The sequence below is a fragment of the Lissotriton vulgaris genome, chromosome 6, assembly GCF_964263255.1.
Source record: "Lissotriton vulgaris chromosome 6, aLisVul1.2, whole genome shotgun sequence".
NCBI lineage: Eukaryota > Metazoa > Chordata > Amphibia > Caudata > Salamandridae > Lissotriton > Lissotriton vulgaris.
In genome coordinates, this window is record NC_141694.1 from 66,750,759 (window position 1) to 66,776,220 (window position 25,462).

General features: G+C 46.4%; 1 protein-coding gene across 1 annotated transcript in view; it reads right to left on the reverse strand.

Moving 5' to 3' along the window:
• Positions 1-25,462, reverse strand: part of LOC147706795 (calpain-1 catalytic subunit-like) — a 590,138-nt gene that overhangs the window by 73,795 nt on the left and 490,881 nt on the right. The window contains exon 13 of the mRNA XM_086925927.1: positions 4,134-4,199. Coding sequence (XP_086782053.1) covers positions 4,134-4,199 — 66 coding nt within the window. The remainder of the gene's footprint in view (positions 1-4,133; positions 4,200-25,462) is intronic.

The window sequence follows — 25,462 nt, forward strand, 5'->3', positions numbered from 1 at the left end:
AGAGAGGTCGATCGTAGAAAACCATGTTGCCCCTCTTAAAGATGACACCATCTCATTTATTTTTGGTAAGGGGAACCTTTCTACGACAATGTTCTTATTAAGATGGTGTAAATCGATGCACAAACAAATTTTTCCGTTGGGCTTCCTTGCGACCACAATCGGAGAAATCCATTCTGACGTGTCCACATCCTGTATGACCCCCTTAGACAAAAGTCCCTGAATTTCCTTCTTCACTTCCTCCCTTATCAACATAGGAGTAGGTCTGACCTTGTGTACTTTTGGCTGAGCATCTGCCTTAAGCATAATCTTATGTTCAAATCCTTTCAACTCTCCCAATTTTTGACTAACAACATTTGCAAACTTATTTTTTAAAAGATCTTCTATTTTACTGCCTTCATCTAGTACTAGCACCTTGTCTTTACTATTTGGGTCAAAAATTATATGAAGATTTTTCTGATCATACCATCCTAATACAGATGGCCCCTTCTTTGCTATATATAATTTCCCTCTTGTCATCCTTCCTTTAAATAAAAACGATAGCCATCTGAACCCTAACAAATTCATCCTTTCGCCTGTGTATCCTACTGGACTCACATCAGATGCATTCAAATGATCACCTATTTTCTGTACAAATTTTTTTTTCCACACCTCTTCGTTTACAATGGTATATGGGGAACCAGAATCAGCATACACCTTGACTATTACACCACCCAAAGACACATCACACATTGGTTTCCCCTCCATTGCTTCATCAGTAATATTGAGCATATAGTTTCCTCTTATATTCTTTATACACTCATCACCATCACAATCACTTTCTCCTGCATACGATTCCTCACTCCAAATACATTTAACGTTACTAAGTCTGCGACACATTTGCTAAAGTGTCCAACTAATCCACATATGCCACACTTTTTCCTTAAAGCAGGACACATCTTGCTAAAGGCCAAATGTTCCCGGCTGTCACAACGGTAACATCTCCTTTACTCTGTATTCTTATCTCTTCCTTGACTCTTGAATGGTAGGCTAGTTGATTTCCATTGGAACTGTCTGTTTGTGTTTTTTGAAACATTCTGGATCTTAAACACTGCTGAAGTCGTTTTTTCGGTATCTTTCACTGTGTCTTTAATTACATTTGCACATCTACCCGACATTTCAGATTTCCTCATAATGGCAAGTACGTCATCTAAAGGTGCGTCTCCATTCACCCATAACCGGTCTTGTATAGGTGAATTGTCATTGTGCATGACCAGTTGGTCTCTGATAAGATCATCATGAAGATTACCAAATTTGCAGTCAATTGCCAATTTTTTAAAATCATCTAGCCATTCATCTACTAATTCTTCCTTCTTTTGCTTTCTCTGGAAGAATTTATGTCTTATAACACCAATGCACACCTTAGGTGCAAAATACCTGTCCATATCATTCAAGGCATTTTCAAATTCACTTAAATCCGCATTCACAACTTTTTGCATACGTGAAAAAGTTTTTAAACCTTTAGGACCAAGTGAATGTAATAATATTCTCTTCTTCTGTTCTGCCTTCATGTTCCCTGCTTCATCGATAGCACAAATGTAATTAGTGAAATATTCCTTCCATTCCACACATTTGATCTCTGGTTGTGATCCTGTAGACCAGAAAGGTTGTGGAGGACTTATGGTAAAACTGTGTTGAGCCATTCCTTCTTCAACCTCAACCCCTATCTGATCACCTCCGTCCATAGAATAAAACAAGGTCTCTAGTCTTTTTTCTTATATATTTCCTCCTTTTCACTTTTAAAATCACAAGCAGAAAAAACAATTAATATTACAAAAATTATTATTTTTTTTTTTAAAGTGTCCCGACTTCCTCACCTGTTCTCTCCATATATATGTATAATCCGCTTAATAAAATACCTGTAAAATATAATGTCTCCTCATAAAATCAACTCAGGCTTGAAGAGATCGTGTCCATGTAGTATTTATTCCTTTCCGATGTAATACTCAATTTCCTCCACCTAAAATGGCCGCCACGCAAAGGTCACGCTACGTGACCTTGCGCCATTACGTCATCACGCGCGTCGATATCCTGGTGATCGTGATGCTGGCCGCCACACTCGCGCAGGAGCTGTTTACACTCGCGCTGAAGGCTTTTCGCGCTATGGCAATTTTAAATGATGCAGGTCGATTGAAATGACCTGAAAGGTACAATAAATTAGTTTTTTCCTACCTTGCCATAACAGTGTGCGCAGAGAGTATTAAGGACACGATGATAGTTCAGAAATAAAAAGTTTGTATTCTTTCTTTTCTTCTTTTTTTCAATTCCTTCGTTTCTTCCAAAAAACTCTGTTTCCTTTATCTTTAAATCCTTATTTCCGAAGAAATCTCGGTTTCCCTCGTCGCCACTTGTAAAGTAACCACGCAGTAGATTACTTTAGATATCTTTATTAAGATATAGCAGAAAGAACAGGTAGTGCCAGGAACACATCTGGAAGGCTTCACAGTCAGTCAGCAACTGCCTGTTAACCTGGAACACACCTGCATGATACATTCTAATGCTCTAACACACAAGCCTTAAAGAGAAAGGTACAACAGTAAAATAAACAACATAACAGTAGGGGACTTGATCCTCCCTTTAATTGTGATAGTGACCTCTATCAGGTGGTGGTCCGACCAGGGACAAGGGGAAATAATTGGACAAGACAGGGCGAGGTTATGAGTCCAGATATGGTCAAGAATATGACCCTTAGTATGGGTGGGTGAAGTAATCTGTTGAGTCAGATTAAGACTAGTCAGAGTTTCGAATAGTTCAGTAGCATGAGGGCCAGCTTGGTCATCGTCAAACCAGTACTTGTTAAACGTGAGACCACTACAAATTGGAATGCCAGTAGGGGACATAGGGTGGCAAAATGGCGTGGGGAGCTTGTAAAGTGGACAGACTTTGAAAGTATTGTGTTTAGTGAGGTGAAGCTTGGATATGGGATTGCATGAAGAGCCAGAGGCGCCCTCGTCAGTGAGCTTCCCGGGGGGCCAGTGCCTCCTCTGTGGTGCTGGCAGGGAGATGGGTCTGGGGTGGATGGATGCCTTCCTCGACCCGGCAATTGTTTTGGGTTGTCTGACAATGGAGTTTATTATCGTTAGAAATTAATGCTAGTAGGCATGGTTCGAGGATGCAAGGCTTAGTTTAGAAGAGGAGTTTTGGTATTTGGATCACATTAGATGCTCAAGGAAGGGACAGATGTGATGAACACTCAAGAGTCTGAGCCATTGGACTGGAATTGTCCCAATTGAAGATTTTAGTTGGCATTTGATTGAGATGCAGAATGGGGAGGAGTTATGTAGCCCTCCATTGTACAATGTCTTCCCTTCTTTGTTTCAAACTAATATGTTGTTGCAAAAAATAAAAACGTGATGGCAGCAATAAGCCAATATACCCACAAACCGAGATGGCAGCAGTGGTTCACTATACCCAATAACCATGATGGAAGCAGTGGTTCACTATACCCAATAGCCATGATGGCAGCAGTGGTTCACTATACCCAATACCCATGATGGCAGCAGTGGTTCACTATACCCAATAACCATGATGGCAGCAGTGGTTCACTATACCCAATAACCATGATGGCAGCAGTAAGTCAGTACAGTCAATAACCGTGAGGGCACTAGAAAAAACATCCAATATCCTGGCGTTTTGTCACTGCTCTAGGCGATGTGCCTATCAGGACACACTATGCGTCAGAAGACGTCATCTGTAGAACTTGTCTACACACATTGATAGGCTGGTCACCCTGTAGCTCCAACAAACATGCATCAGCAGAAGACACTTTCTAGTTTCCCTACTGGACATAGCTGTAACTATCCATTTCTCAGTGCAACAAACTTGGCATGCTGGTTGCAAACACATTTCCTTATGCAACCCAAGACTGACTCCAATGGCTGATGGGAGAGTCTTCTAAATATATCAAGAGAAAAGTCTTTCCCATGTGTCTACAGGTTTCATTATGGACTGTTTCATCAGATATTAACTTGCAATTAAATCTCTTTCTCCCATCCGTTGTACAGTGCCTCTATCAAAAAGCAAGCAAGCACCCACATGGACTACAAGTAAAACAAAGTTCCCTTCCCCTTAAGTGTAGGAACTAGCAATCAACTCACCTTTTCAGCCAACTGTTCAAACATTTTCTGAAAGAAATAGTCCACGTCATCTTTTGAAATTTCATCCTGTAAGTAAATAAGAAAGGTTATGTGATGCCTCAAACTCACCACTAGTGAATTAGTCCAGGGCATCCCTGTGGTTGGCATGAGCACCTATGATAGGTGGCATGCAGTGAGTGCCTCATTGACTGGGATGTCAATTCCAGTAGGATGTCCTAATCAGTGCCCCTTCAATTGCCCTGTAAACATGTATGTATACACACAGATCATACTTTATACAGAATACAAGTCTCTAAACGTTGCTTCACTCTCCAGATAGTACTACTTTCTTTATATGGTTCCATTTCACTGCCCGCACATACCACATTTATTGTCTTTGAATTACCTTTCTGCCTTGAAATACCACTGCCTTTCACTGGAACGTAGCTGAATTTCACTGGACCTTCCTAATAAATACTACTACCTCTTCCTAGATCCTTTTATGAAAGACCAAAGCCCGTTTCCGTGTCCTCCACTCCCCCACTCAAAACCTCCAATGGAATACCACTGTCCCTCTTCGGAACCTTCTAGGAAATACCACTACCCCTGTCTGGAACCTCCGATCAATCAATCAATCAATCAGGATTTGTATAGTGTAGCTGCCTCACCCGTGAGGGTCTTGAGGCGCAGTGGGGTCAGACTGCAGGAACACGCTGCCTGTTCCTATTGGTTCTGCATCCAAGTTTTGAGGTCCTTCCTGAACTATTGGACCGATGGTGAGGTTCTGAGGTGCAGGGGTAGAGTGTTCCGGGTCTTAGCCGCCACATGGGAGGAGAGCCCTTGACTGTTTGCCTGGCGGATGTGCTGGGTAGCTACTAGGGAGAGGGATCTGGAACAGAGTTCATTTGTTGAGGTGTGCCAGTCCTTCATTTTGTAGTGCCTTGTAAGCTCGGGTGGAAGAACAGACAAGATGTCCAGGAAGACTGTTAAATCTAAACCTAGATGCACCTTAGACCATTGATTCTAAAGTTTGCAAGCTTTATTCAGCTTATTTTAACTTTCCCAAAAAGACATTTCAAATCAATTGTACATGTCTTTAGAAAGGGTGACACATTGTTATACTACATGTTGTCATCCAACATTTTGACACATACTCCACATAAATGAACATAACACAATCACGCTCGTGGATGAATACATAAAAAACACTTGGATACATCAATAATACACCAAAACCATATGTACAGGCCAAAAACACTTGACCAGTCCTAAATTAAATTTGAGGCTCTTGGTTGACATTACCTCATTACTAGACCCATGTGTACTGTCCTGCCTGTGCGTATGTCTGGGAGGTTGAGGATGAGTGTGGCTACTGTATTCTGGATGGTCTGGAGTTTCCTCATGATTTGGGTGGTGATTCCTATGTACAGGAGGTTGCCATAGTCGAGTCTGCTGGTGATGAGAGCTTACATGAAGGTTTACCTGGTGTTGGGTGGGAGCCATCAGAAGACCTTCCTGATCATTCAGTAGGTGAGGAAGCAAGCAGAGGAGACAGCAATGACTGGCTTCTTCATGGATAGCTGTCTGTCAAGGATGTTGCCGACATGTTCAGTGGGTTTGGGGGTATGTATGGCCCAGCTCAGGTGATCACCATTCTTTGTTCCATAAGGTGTCCTTGCCTTTCCCAAAGATGATTACTTATGTCTTGTCTGTGTTGAGTTTGAGAAAATTGTTGTTCATCCAGATTAGCCACCTCCTTCATGCAACTTTGGAACCAGACTTTGATGGTTGTTGGGTCATTTGCCAGGGAGAGGATGAGTTGGGTGTCCTCGGTGTAAGAGATGGTGTTGAGTCCGAGGCTCCTTATGATGTTGGCCAGGAGTGTTGTTAATATTGATAAACACGATGCTGATATACAACACGCTATATGTACATATAGAAACAAACTCGCATTGTGTTACTGAATTCACCCAATATGACCTCTCCCTCAACTAAAAGTCTGAAATGCATAGTCAGACAGGCCCTGCGACCTAGGCCGAAGCAATAGATTGACATATCACAGGTGAGGGGGCAAGAACCCTTAGACAACTGTGCAGGAAAACCCAGATCATTCACAATGAGAGGCAGCAACACCACAATGGTCTCAGAAGACTGGCCTTCAATAAAACTTGTTTGGCCTAAGTGGTAAGCATTCCTTAAACACCATAAAGTCAGGTACCACACTATAGCCATCATCACGATGAAAGTTGGACCACCACCGACAGACAACCCTCTGGGCTGACCGCTGCATTACGATGCAGGCAGTCAGACCCTTGTAGGAGGCCAACCACCCCCGACAAGATCTACTGATCCCACAGGCGGCTGAGGAAATCGTGATGCTGAATGGAGGCAGTGCCTGCTTAGGCACTGCCATCAAGATCATGATGTGTCGGTCCCATCCCCAAGAAAAGGCAGACAGAAACAGACTTTGGGAACCTTCAGTAGGGCTCCCCTCCTCTGTGGACCACTGCTAAGTGGCGAGGGGGGGCACATGTGGTGGCCCCCCACACATCCATGCACCACATGATGCCTGGCACATGGTGCATGAATGTTTGTTTAGTGTCTTTTTCTACTTCAGCTTAAGCTGCAGCCCTTTTCCGGGCTGCAGCAGAAGTCGAAGTAGAGAAAAGCATTTTACAACCACCTTCACAGTGGTTATATCGTAACAGAGCGGCCAGGAGTGCCAACAATTTGCCGGCCAGTCACCTGCCCTCAGCTATGGAGGTCAGACTCTCGTCCAACCCTCATCGTAATGTGCCCCCAAGTTAAGAACAATCAGCCAATCAGAACACAGCATGCACACCACATGCAGTGATCATGCGCTCCCCATGTCGGACATCTGGACACGTACCTACTAGCTCTTCATTGTGTCCCCGCAGGGTCGAGACCCATCTGAGCTTCTTATCAAGTGGCCAGATTTATGACTCTGTGACTAGGCCCAGATTCCTGTTCTAAAGATAATGCACAAATCGCTTTATTACTCTTTGTGAAATGTATAAAAAGATGTCCGAAACCAATGTCCCTTCAGACTCTGTCGCCTACTGTCCCGGCAGCCGCATTTAATTAAACAAACTGGTCCTGTTTTTCCAAACGCCTCTTGTCTTTAATATTTTCAAGGTCAATTCATATTTCAACAATAGTGTCATGTAAACGTTGAAGAGGGTTGGGCTGAGGGATGAACCTTGAGGTACGTCACAGGTGATGTTTTTAAGGATCGAGGAGTAGGGAGAAATGATGATCTTCTGCGTCCTTCCTGGGAAGTAGGATGCAAGGTTGTATGACAGAGGCACACATGGCTAAACCACGCATGTCTCTACTATGCTGTCTAAACCACGAATGCGCCTGAAAAACGTATTCCTTTACCAAGCATGCCTTTACCATGCAATTTAGTGGTAAAGGCATGAGTGGTATAGGCATATGTGGTAAAGATCGCACTGTATGCCACCTGCCCTTAGTCCTAACAAATACCCGGACCCCTCGAGTCCTAAAAAGTACCTGATCCCCCCCTGAGCCTTAAATATTAACCCAACTCCCAAGCCCAAAAACTTCTCTGACCCACCCCAAGCCCTGAAAACTACCACGACCACCCAAGCCCTAAAAAGTACCCCACGGTCTGAGCCCTTAAAACTGCCTCGACCCTCCCAAACCCTAAAAATTACTACAACCCCCGAGACCTAAAAACTGTCTGACCGTCCCCCAAGCACTAAAAACTATCCTTAACCCCACTAGGCCCTAAGAACTACCACAACCCCCCCATTGAAACTACCTTCCCATCCCCCAAAACCCACCCCCAGACCCACTTACTAGTCCGTGTCCTCTCCCGGTCCTTCCTGTTCCTGGCTCTGCCCACCTCAGCATCTAGGCTGCGCATTTCCTTAACCACACATATGTGTGGTTGCATATGTGTGGTTAAGGCAATTGTGTTTGCACTTGTATTTAAACGGCACGCATGGCTCTGCCTGCATTGTTCAGGCTGTTTCCCAGGATGCAATCCACTTGAGGGCTGCTCCTTGGATTCTGATCTGGTGGAGTCAGTGTGTGGTGGGATACGGTTTCGAAGACTGCTGAGAGGTCGATGAGGCTGAGCCCTGCTCCTTCTCCAGGGTTTAGCATCATTCTGATGTCATCCAGGGCTGCGACTCGAGCTGTCTAAGAGCCACTAGCTCTCTCAGGAACTTCATATAAAATCCCAGTGCCCTTCAGGAACCTTCCATGAAACACCATTGTCCCTCTCAGCCACTCATATGCAATACCAATGCTCTTCTGTCAAACGTGGTATGGAATAACATTACCTCACTGCCTCTCTTCAGTACTCCGCTCCTTATGCTTCCACACGATGCTCATTTCTTAATAAGACACTGTACTCAAACACCTATAACAACAATCCACATTCCGAGTTGCCGTCATGAACATAAAAGGTGAATTTTACCATCAAGCAGGTGGCTCTGATGTCACCAAAATATGTCAAGCAGTCGAGACATCCTACGTTTATTTGTGATGCTTAGCAACAGGTAAAGGCGAGTCAGTGAGATGCCGGGGAAATGCTCACAGTCAGGGAGTCGGCGATGCGAGGAGGCAAGGCTGTGTGGCAGCGGGTGGCAGTGGGCCACCGCAGCAGGCCATAGCCCCTGACGTGGCCAACATGTAGCCGCTGCAAGGTGACCACATAGGACTGCACTGCGGTTGGCGTTCTCACGCAGACCTGGTTCTGCCGCAGCCACGCGGTATTCTGGTTGACGGAAGAAGTTGAAACATCCAAAACAGCCCATGGCCTGTTTACGCCACCGGCTTTAAAAAAGAACCATTTAAGGCCAAACAGCCAGCTTGTCTTGTAGATCCCTGGGGGGCCACAGAGATTGGCCATAGATATTGGAGATGGAAACAGAGCCATACTCCACAGTCGCATTTGCCCTGAGAACACTATGTATGTGAGCATGCGACCTTGCAAGACACAGTAATGCCCGCTGGCAACCTCAGGGGTGACGACGACGAGATAGGCAGTAGAGTTTGGGCCCGGTTGTAGGGCTGCAACCGCCCCTGGGGACACAGGACTGATGAACTGGTAACTAAGGTCTAAGAAGGGCACAGGAAGAGACGCTTTTGGCAGCCACATTAGTAGCAAGGGAGAGGCAGGGTAGGTGACCTTCACCCCCGGATTGTGGTAGAGCCCCAAAGCCCTGAAACCCCAGAGGCAGCGCGTTTAGGCTTGGGTGCGGATTGCAGCTTGTTGCTTGCGGCTTGTGGTGCCCACTACCTCACCTCCAATCCTCGAGCATCAGGCTTAAGGTTAAAGGAATGCAAAAACAATTGATGGGTGGAATGCAGAACAATGTCATATATTCACCCCAGTACAGAGATCTGGGCCTAAATCCATCGTTTTTTTGCTCAACATGCCATTCCAGTTTGAACCAAGCCATTTGCAAATCAGTCTTGACCCTGTGCCCATTGGGAACAGTCCAGCCCAAACTGCCAGGCCAGATCTTCCCTGTGCTGGAAACAAGCATCCTAGGATCGGTTTCAGGGCTTCACCCCTCATCAGCCAGGATAGCTTGACTTCAGTGGCATGGTTAAAGGAAGCAAAGCAGCAAAAACTGATGTGAGACACCTGGAAGTCTTTCTTTGACCTTTGGAAAGAGCATCTTGCCTACTACCCCATGCGGGTGCTCCAGCCCCCTTAAACATTTTCTGGCAGTGCTACAATATGGGGAGTGGGGACTGGGGAGGTGACTCTGGTGAAAAGAATCAAGCTGAAAGAGCACTGTAAACTCTTGCCCTCTCCCACGACTGTAGTCACAGTATGTCACAGTAAGCAGGCTGTGCAACTTTGCCAGGTTTTTGGTGTGGGCTCCAGTAAGACTTGAGTTCAAGTTCAAGTTCAAGTTCAAGTTCAGGAATTTGTATAGCGCACTACTCACCCAGAGGGTCTCAAGGTGCTTGTGAGAGGGGGTGCATTATTTATCGAATAGCCGTGTTTTAAGTTCCTTTCTGAAGCAAATGTGGTTCTGTGTAAGGCGGAGGTGGGTGGGGAGAGAATTCCAGGTCTTGGCCGCCAGGTAGGAGAAGGATCTTCCTCCCATGGTGGATCTATGGATGCGCGGAACTGCGGTGAGGGCTTGATTGGAGGATCTTAGTTGGCGGGTGGGTGTGTAGAAGGACAGTCGTGTGTTGAGGCATTCGGGTCCTAGTTTGTAGAGGGCCTTGTGTGCGTGGGTGAGGAGATGGAACGTTATTCTCTTGTTGACGGGGAGCCAGTGGAGGTCTTTCAGATGACCGGTAAAGTGATCTTGGCGAGGGATGTCCAAAATAAGTCTGGCTGATGCGTTTTGGATGCGTTGGAGTTTTTTCTGTAATTTGGCTGTGATTCCAGCGTAGAGGGTGTTTCCATAGTCCAGTCGGCTAGTGACCAGTACGTGGGTGACAGTCTTTCTAGTCTCGGAGGGGATCCAACTGAAGATTTTTTTGAGCATACGAAGTACGTTAAAGCAAGAGGATGAGACGGCATTGACTTGTCTGGTCATCGAGAGTGAGGAGTCTAGGATGAAGCCTAGGTTACGTGCGTGGTCTGTGGGTATGGGTGCTGTTGCCAGGGCCGATGGCCACCATGAGTCGTCCCAGGCAGAGGGAGATGGTCCTAGGATGAAAACTTCCGTTTTGTCTGAGTTAAGTTTTAGGCGGCTGTTTTTCATCCATTCGGCTACTTCTTTCATGCCTTCGTGAAGGTTGGTTTTGGCGGTGTTAGGGTCTTTGATGAGGGAAAGGATCAGCTGGGTGTCGTCAGCGTAAGAGATGATGTTAAGGTTGTGTTGTCGCGCGATGGATGCGAGTGGACTCATGTAAAAGTTGAAGAGGGTGGGACTGAGTGATGAACCTTGTGGTACTCCACAGATGACTTCGGTGGCCTCTGATTTGAATGGGGGAAGTCGGACTCTCTGGGTTCTCCCGGCGAGGAACGAAATGATCCAGTCCAAGGCTTTTCCTTGTATGCCAATGTTACTGAGGCGTTGTATGAGGGTGCTATGACAGACTGTGTCAAAGGCGGCGGAGAGGTCAAGTAGGATGAGGGCAACAGTTTCTCCGTTGTCCAGTAGTGTTCGGATGTCGTCTGTCGCTGCAATGAGGGCGGTTTCGGTGCTGTGTTTGGCTCGAAAGCCAGATTGAGAGGAGTCGAGGGAGTTGTTGGATTCAAGGAAGGCGGCGAGCTGGCTATTGACGGCTTTCTCGATGACTTTGGCAGGGAATGGGAGGAGGGAGATGGGGCGGTAGTTCTTAAGTTCAGAGGAGTCTGCTGTGGGTTTCTTCAGGAGGGCGTTGAGTTCGGCGTGTTTCTGGCTTTCTGGGAAGGTAGCGGAGTTGAAGGAGCAGTTGATGACATCACGGAGATGGGGTGCGATGATGGAGTCTGCTTTGTTGAAGATGTGGTGGGGACAGGGGCCGGTTGGCGAACCAGAATGGATGGAGTTCATTAGGCGGATATGTGTCTTCAGTGGTGATTGGGTTCCAGGCGCTAAGGTTGTTAAAGGGCGGTTTAGGTTCGGAGGTGGGTGGAGTGGACTGTTCTTTGGAAGTGTTCTCAAAGCTGTTATGTATGTCGGCAATTTTGTTGTAGAAGAAGGAGGATAACGAATCGCAGAGGTCTTGGGAGGGAGTGATGTCGTTTGAGGCTGCGGTGGGGTTGGTAAATTCTTGGCGATGTTGAATAGTTCCTTGCTGTTATGGGCGTTGTTGTCGAGTCGATCCTTGAATGCTGATTTCTTGGTGGTTCGGATCAATTGGTGGTGTTTGCGGGTGGCTGCCTTAAAGGTGGTCAGGTTGTCAGTGGTTGGGTTTTTTCTCCATGTTTTCGGCATATTTTCTTGGATTTTTTAAGGTCATCGTTGAACCAGGGGGCCTTTTTGCTACCTTCTTTGATCTGGTTGTTTTTCAAGGGTGCTAATTTGTCAACGCTGTGAGTGATCCATTGTTTGAGGTTGGTGGCAGCCTCGTTTGGGTCCGATGAGAGGGCGGGAGGGTTTTGGTTGAGCTATGTGAGGAGTTGGTCGGTGGTGATTTTGTTCCAGTTTCTACGAGGAATAGGTTGTGGGGGGTTGTGGATCGTGGTAGTTTTGTAGCTGAAGTGAACACAGCTGTGGTCCGTCCAATGGAGAGCTGTGGTATGATCGAAGGAGATGTGTTTGCAGGAGGTGAAGACAGAGTCGAGCGTATGTCCGGCTACATGAGTGGGGGTGTCAACAAGTTGTTTGAGTCCGAGATTGGCCAGGTTGTCCAGAAGGGTGGTGGTGTTGCTGTCGTTTTTCTTTTCCAGATGGAAGTTGAGGTCTCCCAGTAGAATGTAGTTCTCGGAGGCGAGGGCATGTGGGCTGATGAAGTCAGTGATGTCTTCGCTGAATTGATTACGGGTTCCTGGTGGCCTGTAGATGAGGGTGCCTCTAAGTGTGGTCCTGGGGTCGGTGTGGATCTGGAAGTGGAGGTGTCCGGCGGTTGCAAGGTTATCGTCGGAGCTGGTTATGATTCTGATGGTGTTCTTATGGACGATGGCGATGCCTCCTCCTGTTTGGTTGGTGCGGTCTTTTCGGATGATTTTGTAAGCGTCCGGGATGGCTATGGCGATGTCGGGTGCTGATGATGCGTTCATCCAGGTTTCTGTAAGGAAGGCGATGTCCGGTGAAGCAGGGTCGAGTAGGTCCCAGAGTTCAGTGGCGTGTCTGTGGACCGAGCGGGTGTTCAGCAAGATGCACTTCAGGTGGTTAGAGTCGGAGCTGTGCTTGGGGTTAGTGGGTTTGGTGAGGGACCTGATGCAGGCGAACTTGCAGGAGTGGCCGGCGAAGGGTCCTTGGGTGTGTCCTGGGGCAGCTACGCAACATTGTGGGGTGCGTCCGGGGTTGAGGGCTAGGAGGGTGGTGGCGGCATACGTTGTGCGGGAGGAGGGCGGTTTGCGGGGGCCAGGGGGTCTGGCGCTGGGCGCGGATGGGCGTAGACGGGCTTACCTTTGGCGAACCTTCGGCGCGCATGGGGCGTGAACGCTGCGTGTAAAGGCATCTGTCATATGTGGCTAGTGGAAGGGGAGGGGCGTGGGAGGGGCAGCTGGGAGGCGGGAGCGGGGTGGGGAGGACGGGCTCCGAAGGCACAACAAACAAAATGGAAGCGAAGCAAAGCCGAGTGTGGTTCTTGCCTGGCTGGAGACTGCCTGCTGAGAAGTCCCAGTCTACGGGTCCCTAGATGGCATGGGTGATTGCAAGCAGTGTCTACACACTGCTCCATCCTATCGTTGGCTTCATCAGCGAGAACTCTTCAGATCACCTGACACTTCACTGCTGTGCATAACTCAGCTCAGGGTGGTGCTTTCTATCGGAACTTCCATTCTTTAACGTTGCTTTTGATTTTGTTTAATTACGATGTGTTCAGGGAGTATTCGGGGTGCAGCTCATCATATTATTAGGAAGGGAGACGACAGAAGGGCAGACAGTCAATCAATCAACCAATCAGGGGATTGAGGAGCACGCTACTTACCCTTGAGGGTCTCAAGGCGCTGGGAGGGGGGGCGGGGGGGTTTGCAGCTCCATTCTGTCGAAGAGCCAGGAGGTGCGACAGGAAAGCTACGTCCAGCTCCACTGATGATCTGACAGGAGATTCAGCCAGATTCATCAAGTGAAATGCGCTCGCAAAAGGGCCAGATTCTGAGAATCTGGCCCTTTGCGAGTGCAATTTTTGCATTTGGGATTCATCATCCCAAATGCAAAAATCGCTAATAAAGAATTTGCAAATTTGCGAGGATTAGCATTTAAGGAATCTCTATTAGAGATTCCTTAAATGCTATTCATGAAACATTTAAAAATTGCGAATTCGTAATTTAGGAGCGCTATTTACCACGAAGTCAAACCTCGTGGTAAATAGCGAAAACTTAGAAAAATGCATTTAAATGCATTTTTCTAAGTTGCATGTTACACACACATGTCCTTTGGACATGTGTGTGCACAATATCAGTGTAAATTCACATTTCAGGGGTGCTACAGGGTGTCCTTTGGACACCCCTGGCACCCTTGAAATCGCATCCTTATTTGCGATTAGCAATTTGCTAATCGCAAATAAGGAGGCTGTAGGAATCGCAATTTATTTTGCGATTTCTACATGAATCCCGATTTGCAAGTCCTTAATTGCGATTCCTTATTAATCGCTATTAAGGACTCGCAAATCGGGACTTTGATGAATCTAGCTGTAAGATACGACCAGTGCTTTCTTCTGTTTCTCCGTCTGCCTCCATAACTCTTTTGCTCACCTGCCTAAACCGTCTAAGATTACGGATTACTTAAAGTCAGATAACCCAAGCACTAATAATGGGGCGACGAGCCCCTCTCTGTGAGTTTCTTGATCCCCAGCTGGCGACCTTCTGGCACCCCTAAGCAGTGAACTGGGCCTCCCTCCCCGGTACTCCTGGTGCCCAGGTTCATGCATCGACTGCAGACCACCAGGAGGGAAACTTGTATTTTTTTAAGAGTGCATTTGAGCATTCGACCCCTTTTCTATCGGAAGCAGAGATTTAGAATATGGGAAGTACAAAAGGGAGTAAATGATCAAATATTATTGCGAGCCCGTTAATAACACCACTGACCTCTTGAAGGTAAATCTGGTGACTAGTCCCATAATGCAAAGCCCATTCAATCAATGAACAGATTAGCAATTGTGCATGTCCTTTGGTCCCCCTCCACCCAACTGAGCCCAATCAAGCCAAACGCACTGTCTAATATACCCCTGACTACTAGTCCAGTCCAGGGGAAGACCAACTGCACCCCTGTCGACGAGACTCCGGGGACTTATGGAACTGGTCAGACTTATTAAAACATATGCTATTCATTTGGATCATCTGGTTGCGATTAAATCAAATGAGTATGTGTTCGTGAAGTAGGAGCACTTTAAAAACCGTATCTGGTATTGATATGACATTATAAAGTGCGAATGCGTTTGTCTTACGAGGCATTTCGGCTTTTTCGGGAGGGCGGATATTGTGAAAACGCGGCTGTGCTGTGTGAAGTAATTTTAAAATACATTTTTATATAATTAAAGCTGATTCATCTTGTGTGTACTTCTTCTGAATTTGTTCCTTCTTCCTGTGTTTTTTAAATGGAACTGTTCCCGTGGCAGGCTTTTGTGTCTGAAGAAGTGTGTTTACTCGAGTGAGAACTTTTACGCCACGGCCAGTCAGGATCCGGCATTATGTCTCCAGAGGTAAATATGCTATCTTAAATAGAAGCACACTTTTGAAATTGCTTGGGACAATGGTGATTACTAGACATATTAATCCCATACACTTAGGGAAAATCCAAACCCGAGAGGGAGAGACATTACCATTACCAGCTGGTCTTATCAGTATCTTACGCCGATGATACCCAGCTGGCAGTGGTTCTCAATGGGGACTCTGACCAGTTGGCATCCAACTTTGCGGATGGTTTGAGGGCTGTTGCTGGCTGGCTTACTACCAACTGTTTACAGCTCAACGCCCTCAAAACCGAGGTGATGGTGTTAGGGAAACATCCAGATCTGTGGGGCGCGAACTGGTGGCCTAATGAGTTGGGTCCCCCGCCTAAACCGGTTTCCGAACTTAAAAACCTTGGCGTGTGGCTGGATTCCAAACTCACCTTCTTATGTCACACTAAGATGGTGGCATTTACTTGCTTCGGCATCCTGCGTGGATTGAAGCCTATCCTCAAATTTTTTGATGCCCCCACTCACCAGTTGGTGATTCAAGCCAGCATTGCATCAAGGCTTGACTATGCAAGTTCACTGTTTTTAGGTGCCAATCAGGCGGAGGTCCTGCGACTCCAACGGGTGCAGAACGCGGCTGCCAGGGCTCTGGTAGGCCTGCCACGGTTCTGTTCAGCCCGCAGCACAATTTGCAAATTACATTGGCTGCCAGTAATCAGGCGTATAGAGTTTAAGACGCTGCGTTTCGCATTCAAAATTCTTAAAACCGACACCCCCACCATCCTCCAGCACCTTCTGACCCTGTACATGCCATCTCGTAGCCTTCGCTCTGCTAGTCAAAATCTAGCATCTGTTCCGCGCTTTAAAAAAAGTAGACTAGGTGGTCGCTCTTTTACTGTGTTGGCTGCCAAGCTTTGGAATGCGCTTCCTGTGCACATTCGAGCCTTGGAAGATCTTTTACTTTTCAGGAAGGCTGTTAAAACGTACCTCTTCCCCTTGCCTTATTAATATTTTCTTACCTTTTTATTCTGTTAGTTATGTTGCCTCTTCAGTTATAGCGCCGGGACGCCCCTTCGCTGGGGCAGCTGTGCGCTCAAACAACTAAGTAACATAACGTAACATAACATAACGTCTTCCCTGGACCGAGTCAATCATGGCTGGCAGCCGAAGGATGCGTGTTTCCTCTATGGCATTGAGATGCAGTAAGTGCTTCCACCACTGTCACCAAGCTCAAACACTTCTAATGCCCTGCCTAGGGGGTGGGTTTCTGAGAGGACCTAACAGCACTGACCTTTGCAAGCATTTACCCGCAGCCCTGGTAGCTATAAGTGTGCACACAGAGGGACATCACGGAGAAGTTGATTCCTAACTACATCAGGCGGAGAATGGTTCCACATGGATGAGAACCAGCAGTTGTTTGCCCGTCCATGAAGGCGTGCTGAGAAACAACAAGTGAAACCTCATGTGCAATTCCATCTCTTGAATTCAACCTAGTAAAAAGCATTCTGTGTCACCTGCACTTTCCACACTCTTGCTTATAATTCCAGTCCAAGCACAGGCAACTAAGGGACAAATGCAGGAAACTTCCAGTTTGCATTTCCTACATAGGAATTGCTATTTAGGCAATGCTAAACCATTCAACCAGGCCCATAGGTACAAATGGTTTTCAAATACCAAATTTGCCATTTCCTAATAGGAAATCGCAAATTAGGAAATGCAAATCCAAGAGTGCCTGTGGGCCTCAGACTCCGCTTGATGCACCCCCCAAAAAAGTGGTGCACATGTAAAGTGCACATATGCCCTAGGGGCATGTGTGCGCTACATGGCACTTAAAATGCATTTTAGGTGCATTTTTTAGAATTACACATGGTTACCATTGACTGGATGTCGATGGTAATAGCATTTCCTAAATAGAAATTTTGCATTTAGGAAATGCTTTGTACATGTGCTTAGGAAATCAAAATAGGAGATCCCTATTTGCGATTCACTATTTAGGGAATTGCAAAATTAGATTTCTACTGAGTAGAAATCACATTTTGCGACCGTGTTAAGGCCTTTGTACATATTCAAAAGCTTTATTGCATTTTTTAACCAACCAAAATTGCGATTCCGTCTGTTAAGAAATGCAATTTCCTCTCGTACATCGGGTCCTTACTTTGGTACTCCTACATTATTTTTCTCTCAGCAAGTCCCAGGTATTTCCTATCCCCAGGGAATCTAGGAATCTGAAATAAGGCCTGGCAGAATCAAGGATAAAGGCACCACCCGATCTTTGAGTGGTTCTGGGATTACATCTGACCATGGCAACAATACCAGCAATGCTCCAAACTCTCCTTTCTGGAGTCTGGAACGGATTAGAGAGGACATTGGGAACCAGACATGGGCCGATTTTGTTTGCTGTTTTGTGATGCTCTGTTTTCAGGAAACATGGCTGTGCTTTAAAACATTTCATCCACCAGCCCTCCTGTCTGTGTGCGGCCGTCTGGGGGGTGGAGGGGTGGGTTGCAATCTAGATCTCAGCCAAACTCTTCCTTGACGCATCTGACACACCATCCTATCAGATTCTCGGGCTCAAACTCTTGTCAAGTCCCGGTTGGGCATTGATACCTTCTATAACAACATTCAAGTGGCAGATAGAGGTTTTGTTTTGTCAAAACTGGATTCTGAGTTGGACTCCCTTAAACCAAAAGGTAGCAATGAGTTGCGCTTGCTGTAGGGGGTGATTTTAATGTCCATCTTTGCCCCCCGTGTATCGAGATGCTTGTGGCTTAATGGATGCGAAAGGGAATCCTGCGTTTCATTTTTACCACAATATGCTTGGTAATAATATCAATCACCTGATGATGAAATGTCTTATGCGCTTCATCAATGAATAAGGCACAATGAATGGCTTCTTCCCTAACACTTCAGTGGGTTAGGGGGAACGTTTCCGAACCGACTTTATCCTACTATCTGCCAATGTAACTAATATGGTGGGAGTTCAGCTATTATACAACGTTGCTATTATCAATCACCTTCTCCAAAGCCTATTTGTATTCAGCTCTAGCTGGCAGGAGTTGACCTGTCCCACCAGGAGAGTCACCGTTATCTCTGCTGAAAAGAAAGATGGTTCTAGCATTAAGTGGGAGTTTGCTAATGCATATCCCATCTGGTGAAGTGTAATCGTAATGTGTTTAGACTCAGAAGCTGATGTGGCTAATATACAAAGAGCCTTCATTTCTCTTTCAGAGGCAGCCTTGGGAGCATTATGTAGGCCAGCACATGGCGAGTCTGAGAAGAGAAGGGGATGCTTTGATGCAACTTGTTCCAGATGACACAAAGAGTTAATGGCCTCTCTTCATGAACAGTCTAGGTCTGCCCCTGAATTTGCTTGTTGTAGGAAGGCCTATAAAAGGGCCATCCCAGAAAGGGAAAATGACCTTAAATTAAAAGCTTGAGAAGATCTTCAGGAAGCATGCCTTAAGAACGATCAGAAGGCTATTTTGGAATATTATAAATCAACCATTCCTTAAAAGCCCTGATGAACCTATGATCAATTCTGCTGCGTCTGGTTATGAAGAGGCTACTTTTTTGGGGAGGTCCACTTCACTAGTGAAGAAATGGGAGGAGACTCCTCTACCAGAGCAAAGGACTATTTCCTCCTCAAGTCAGCCCCTCGCTGGAAGATGTGATAGCGGCTATGAGAGCTAGCCCCCGTAGAAAAGCTCCTGGGCCAGATGGGGTTCTTTTAGATCTATTCAAGAGTAACCTTGATTTGTGGGCCCCCTTGTTAGCCATTGCTTTTAGAGCAGTACGCTCTTTTACTAAGATTCCAATATGGTCAGACTCACTAATTGTCCTAATCTTCATCAAAAATGGAATCGAGAGGACCCTAGTTGTTACTGCCCAATCTCCTGGACTCCTTGGTGAAGGTTTTGGGCCATGTCTTACACTCCCACCTTCAATCGTGGGCAGAGGAGAATGGTACCTTCTCTGATATCCAATATGGGTTCAGGAGAGGGACGGGACAGAAGATCAATATATAAATCTTTTCCTTCCTTAGGAAAGTACGCAGTAGCTAAGCATGGCTCCTTGCACCTGGGTTTTATGGATCTGTCCAGCGCCTTTGATTATGTACCCTACGTTAGACTGTGGGGCATAGTGGAAGATCTGGGTGTTGACAGACCCATTAATATTACCATCGGAGAGATATATAGTGAATCAAAAGCTGTACTTAGGTGTAAGATAGGGAGATAGTGCTTGGAGACGTTTAGGGCATGTCGGGGTGTCAGCAAGTGTGTGTCCTTGCGCCTTTCCTACTCTCACTCTATATTTAACATCTGGAGAGGGAGTTAGTGCTAAGGTATGGGAACATGCCCCAGATTGGAAAATGTCCAGTACCAGCTTTGCTGTATGCTGCCCATGCTGTCAGCATGGACAGCACCCCTGTCGCACTGCAGCGACTCTTAGATGGCTTCACCTCCCTCCTGGAGGGTCTTGGTATTAGGATCAATACTGTTAAGTCCTTTGTAATGTCTTGTGGATCTTGGAGGGACCTGAACCCTACCTTCAAGCTTTCTGCTAGCCCTGCAAAACACACGGATAATAAATAAACAAAATATAATTTCCATCAGAACGTAAATATCAATTGCAGATCGAGATTATTGCTCCAGATGTTTGTACAGTAGACCTTATTGTAATGGCACTTCTAAAGAAGGCAGAGCACATGGGCGTCATTTGAGGGTTACCAGGGGTTGCAGCTGCACCCCCTGGCTTGCTCTTGCGACCCCTGGCACTGGCTTTGCAACTTCTGGCCTCAGAGGTGGCAACATCGGTGCGCAGAACAGAGACACAGCTCCGCATTCCTTATTTTCTGCCGCTTTCATTATTCTAACAGTTAATTTTCTATTTTTCACTATTCGTGTAATTCAAAATGGAGCCCAGTTAGCTGGAACAGGGCCTTTGGTGGCAGCTAAGGCAAGTAAAAATTGTTTTAAATGTTTGTTGCACGCGTGCTTGTGGGTAACAATGTGTTTAAGTGAGAAAGAGCATGTGTTTGGGTGAGCAAGTGTGTCTGTATTTAAAAGCATGTGTGTGTCTGTGATAGAGAGAGTTAGTGAGAGGTAGGAAGTGAAACTGTGTCAGATTGCGGCCCACAATTACTATTCTTTGACGGAAGGCAAACGCTGCACCAAAGTTGTGCCGCCTTGCATCAAAGGGAGATAAAACAAATGTGCTCTATCTACTAAGATATGCTGTATTTATTTCTCTTCCGTGCACTGGTGCACTTTGGTAACCGTGCGTCAACACACACACCTTTGAGCCACAGTGCACGGATGTACGTGTTCTCTGGAACACTGTTTTATGTACTGGGAGTGGGTCCGTCCAGTATAAACATGGGGGGGCATATTATCAAGGGGGTTTATCTCCGCTTTTTTGGCTTTAAAAGCCAAGAAAGCGGAGATAAAATTATATCTCTATTACCTAGCTGTCGCTAACACCAGTTAGCGACAGCTAGTAGGAGATAGCGACCATCTTGGGCCCCACATTGCATGTCAGTGATATTTATCACTAATGACATTGAAAGTGGGCGTGCCAAGATGTTAGCGACTGGAAACAGTTGCTAACATCGCTATCTACTATTACCAACTTTTGGAGATATTCGCGCTAAGCGGGAAGATCTCCAAAAGCTAACACGTGCCCTGAGCAGTTCTTAGCCATGTTATCCAATGGGAGGTGGATAACATGGCTAAGAGCATTAGCTCGCTAATGCATGAATATCGCTGACTTTTCAGCGATATTCATGCATTTCGGCCGATTTTTATCGCATTTGCGATAAACCTTGCTAATAGCAAGGTTTATCTGCGATAAAAATCGCCGCAGGTCGGCGATAATTTTTTGTCTCTAACCAAGCAATAGCGATAATTATCGCTATTGCTCGGTAATATGCCCCTATATTTTAAGGCTCTTCCAAATTTGTGTGTGCTGTACTTTGCAGCACACATGCAAATATGGAAAAGTGAGGAGAACTGAAAACATTTCTGCTTTTTATGTCTGCCTCGAGAAGGTGTAATATTTGAGTGCAAATTCCTGTCGGTCAAGGTTTGTAGATATAAATTTTCATCTAAACCAAGAATGAATGCATACAAACACCCATGCCCCACCTATTAAATGCCCCCCTTTATGTAAATGAATGCAAAGCATAGGTTTGTAGGACGCTGTCTCTTTATATAGTATACCAAAAAAAGGTTCGCTGGGTAAAGAGTCTGGGTATCCCTTATAAGTGGGCAGGGGCTTGCTTTAACAATTCCATGGTGCTCTATTTGGGGTAATGTGGGCGAGCAGCCGTAAGCTTATCAGAAAGGAGTGTTAGGCATTTTTTTGCATACACAGAGTCAATAAATTGTATTCACACTCAAGAAGGAGGTTCACACCAATTTAGAAAAATAATTTGCCTTTTTATGTATATTTCAACTCCAAGAACTTCATAATTGGGTAAGTACTTCTCAGGGTATCACTTTCACAGTTTTTAGATCTTTTAGCACACAGTCCTTTTTTACATGGTAATGTTTTTCCTATGAAGAGAAGAACCTTTCCTGCATACAGGTATTAGCAATAGGATTGTGAGGTGTCTCCTTAAGGTTTTGGAGTGTTAGGGGTCCAAAGCCCCAAGTTCCACCAGCAGTTTGGTTTTACCTGCCCTGGTGTGTCCTGGTGCAGAGGTGCTGGATGGGGTGCCAGCCTGGCTCACCACACAATTGGCAAAGAGGGGGTAGTGCACCTAGAAAAAGGCTGCAAAGGGGGATTTAGGGACAAGTCCGGGAGCTCGGACCAAGGGACTCAGTTTGCGAGGGTCCTGGGAGCAAGGGGGAACAGTCGGTATTTGTGGACCCAGGCTGTGAGGCTCAGGTGCAGAGGCTTTTGGCAGACTGTCCTTCATGCGTCTTAGATGGTCACGGTTCTCGGTCTGGACCTGCACAAGGGGACAAAACAGGACAGGTGCTGGCCCCTGCAGAACTGATGTCCCTCATTGACTGGTCAGTCTTCTGATTGCTGGAGTCCAGATAGGATTCTAAACAAGCGTTGGTCGTGGCAAGGGGTCCAGTGCCACAGGTATTGGTGCAGGGAGGTTCAATGGGGTCCTGGCATCTCCAAACTTGGCAAGGAGATGGATCTGACCTTTTTGAGTATGCTGACCTCCAGTGTGGCTACTGCATCAGTAGTCACTGGCTTCTTTGAACTGGGCATCGCGTTTGCTTCCGTTTAATGCCAAAAGTCCACAGCAGTCTTCAGTTCTTGCATTGATTGGCTGTTCAGTGTCCTCTTCTTCTTCTTTAGTCAGGTGAAAGTTCTGGTGTAAGGGGGCCACCTAAATAATCAATTTAGGGGTGTTAAGAGAAGTGTAGTGAAGTAGCCAATGGGTTTTTTACCCTTGGAGTCACTACGCCCCCTATAGGCCAACTTCCTGTGGGAAGTGAGCATAACAGGTTTCAGAATTCTGCCATCACCAATATGGCAGAATTTTCCTAGAGTGGTGTACATCAGGCAGCTCACCTTAGGCATGTATCCGACATGTGTTTGCGCCACGCCTCCTTGCATACCTAATGTCCCACCTGTCCTGGTTCCAAGTGGGCCTCATGGCAGGGGCTGGCATCTCTCAGGGCTGAGGAATGCAGGGAATCATATAAAAGGTGGCAGAGGCTTTGAGGCCTCTGATCTTGGTCTGCTGCTCTACTAGCAATCCTGCTGGAGGAGTTATAAACACCTCATGCTAGAGCAGGCATTCTCCAGACCTCTGAGAGCAGGACCCTCATCTCCTAAGGAGTCAAGAGCCCATCTGTAATGGCAGGCTGGGCTGTACTAGTTAGCCAGCACACTAGGGGACTACTAGGGTTCAGGGGTTACCTCTAAGGTACCCTCTGGGTGCATTTATTAATAAATCCATCACTGGAATCAGCATGGGTTTATTAACACAAGGTGTTTGATACCAAACACCTTTAGTTTCAAAGAAGCCATCATGTAGCTGGGGAACTCATAATCACCATTGCCCAGTACATATACTTAAGATGGCTTCTCTGTTCACTTGTAATGTCAAAGAATTGACTTAGACATCACTTGGGCATATCTGCTCCTTCAGATATGTCCACATATGTAGTATAATGCACCCTGCCTAAGGTGCATTGTTTTGGTCCCGGAGACAGATCAGCCATAGATGTATGGCCATTTGCCCCCAAGGCAGAAAATCACTAGCACCAGGGATTATATTTATGTATATGATGGGGAGTGGCCCCTTGGGAAAGGGTCACTCTCATTGTGGCACATGGTTCTCTCCCCATTATGGCTGCAATATTTTGGCAGTTTTCTACTCCCCTAGGGAGCAGATTGGCCATATTATTAAGCCCATCGGCTCCCAAGAGGGACAGAAGGCCACTAGACACCAGGAAGTTTCTTTTTTCACTCCCCATAATGGGGCAATATTTCAACCATTTTACTGTCCTGCCTGGTGGCAGATTGGTCATATTTTTAGGCCCATCTGCCTCCAAGGAGGCAGAAAACCACTAGACATCAAGGAAAGTTTCAGTGTGTCTGTGTGCAAACTGCAGTTTAGCTGACGGTCTGCGTGTACTGGCATTTGGCTGGCTGTTTGTACATTTGCATTTGGTTGGCGGTGTGTGTGGACTGGCGCTTAGCTGCAGTGTGCGTGTGGTCTGGTGCTTGTCTGGTGGTGTATGTGGGCTGGTGCTTGCCAGGCAGTGTGTGTGGCCTGGTGCTTAGCTGGCATTGCTTGTGGAATGGCGCTTGACTGTTGGTGTGCGTGTACTTGTGCTTGGCTGGCATTGTGTGTTGACAGATGCTTGGCTGGTGGTGTGTTTTTGCTCAGTTTCACATTTGGCTGTAGTTTGATACATTTATTTAGACCTTTGTTTTCGGTCATAGTTGTTTTTTTCTTCTTTAAATTGGTTCGTGTTTTTGTTTTGTTGAGAAAATGTGTTGGTGGCGTGTGGGGACTGATGCTTGTCTGGCAGTGTGTGTGGACTGGTGCTTGGTTGGAAATGTGTGTGGACTGGCAGTGCTTGGCTGGTGGTGTGCGTGGACTGGTGCATGGCTGGCCATGTGCGTGGATGGCGCTTGGCTGGCAGTGTGTGTGGATTGGTGCTTGGCTGGCCATGTGTGTGGACTGGTGCTTGGCTGGCAGTGTGCATGGACTGGCGCTTGGCTGGCAGTATGCATGGAATGGCACTTGGCAGGTGGTGTGTGTGGATGGCACTTGGCTGGCAGTGTGCTTGGACTGGTACTTGGCTGGCAGTGTGTGTGAACTGAAGCTTGGCTGATGGTGGTTGCGAGTTAGAATTTGGCTAGCGGTGAGTGTGTAGTGACTTGCTGCTGGTCACTAAACACACATTGCCAGCCAAACACAAGACCACACATTCCGTCACCCACCCGCCGGTGTGACTTCTGTGTCCATCGTTTGGGTGTATGTAAGTGATGGGCCCTTGAATGGCGCTTTCTGGTGATGTAAGTGCTGTAATGTGCTGGGCCGGCGGCTTGTGGTGTGAATGGTTTTGTGTGTGTCACAAATAAAAGGTGTGTGAATGGCATGTAAAGTGGTTATTGCCTTTTCACAGCCTTACAGCTCATGAGCTGTGAGTCATTGGTTCAGTTTTACTAACTTTCAATTATTAACAGTGTACTTCTTTTTAGTGCACTTTCTAGTTTATAAAATTTAAATGTTGAAACTTCCACTCACCTTTGTCCCAAATCCAACCACTATGTATGCGTACTTGAGGAAGAGATAGCTTTGTAGTAATATTTGTCTTGCCTGTGTTTCTCTGCCAAGGTGTATATTGTTTCCTAGGTCAGGTTTTGGGGTCTTTTGTGCCGCAGGTGGAAGGCCAAGCCACACAAGTGGGGTACCATTTTTATCGGGAGACATGTGGAAATACATCAATTACCAATTGAATATCTCTAAGTTAGTGCCCTTCAAATGTAAGCAGGTGTGTAGCACAGAAGACATTTTACAAAATGCCCTTTGAAACACTTGCCAGTATTGATAGTGGAGAAGTGTGGCTCAGTGGTTAGAGGCGGCAGACCCAGATGCTGGGATCGACCGTGGACCAGGGTTCGATTCCCCGCCT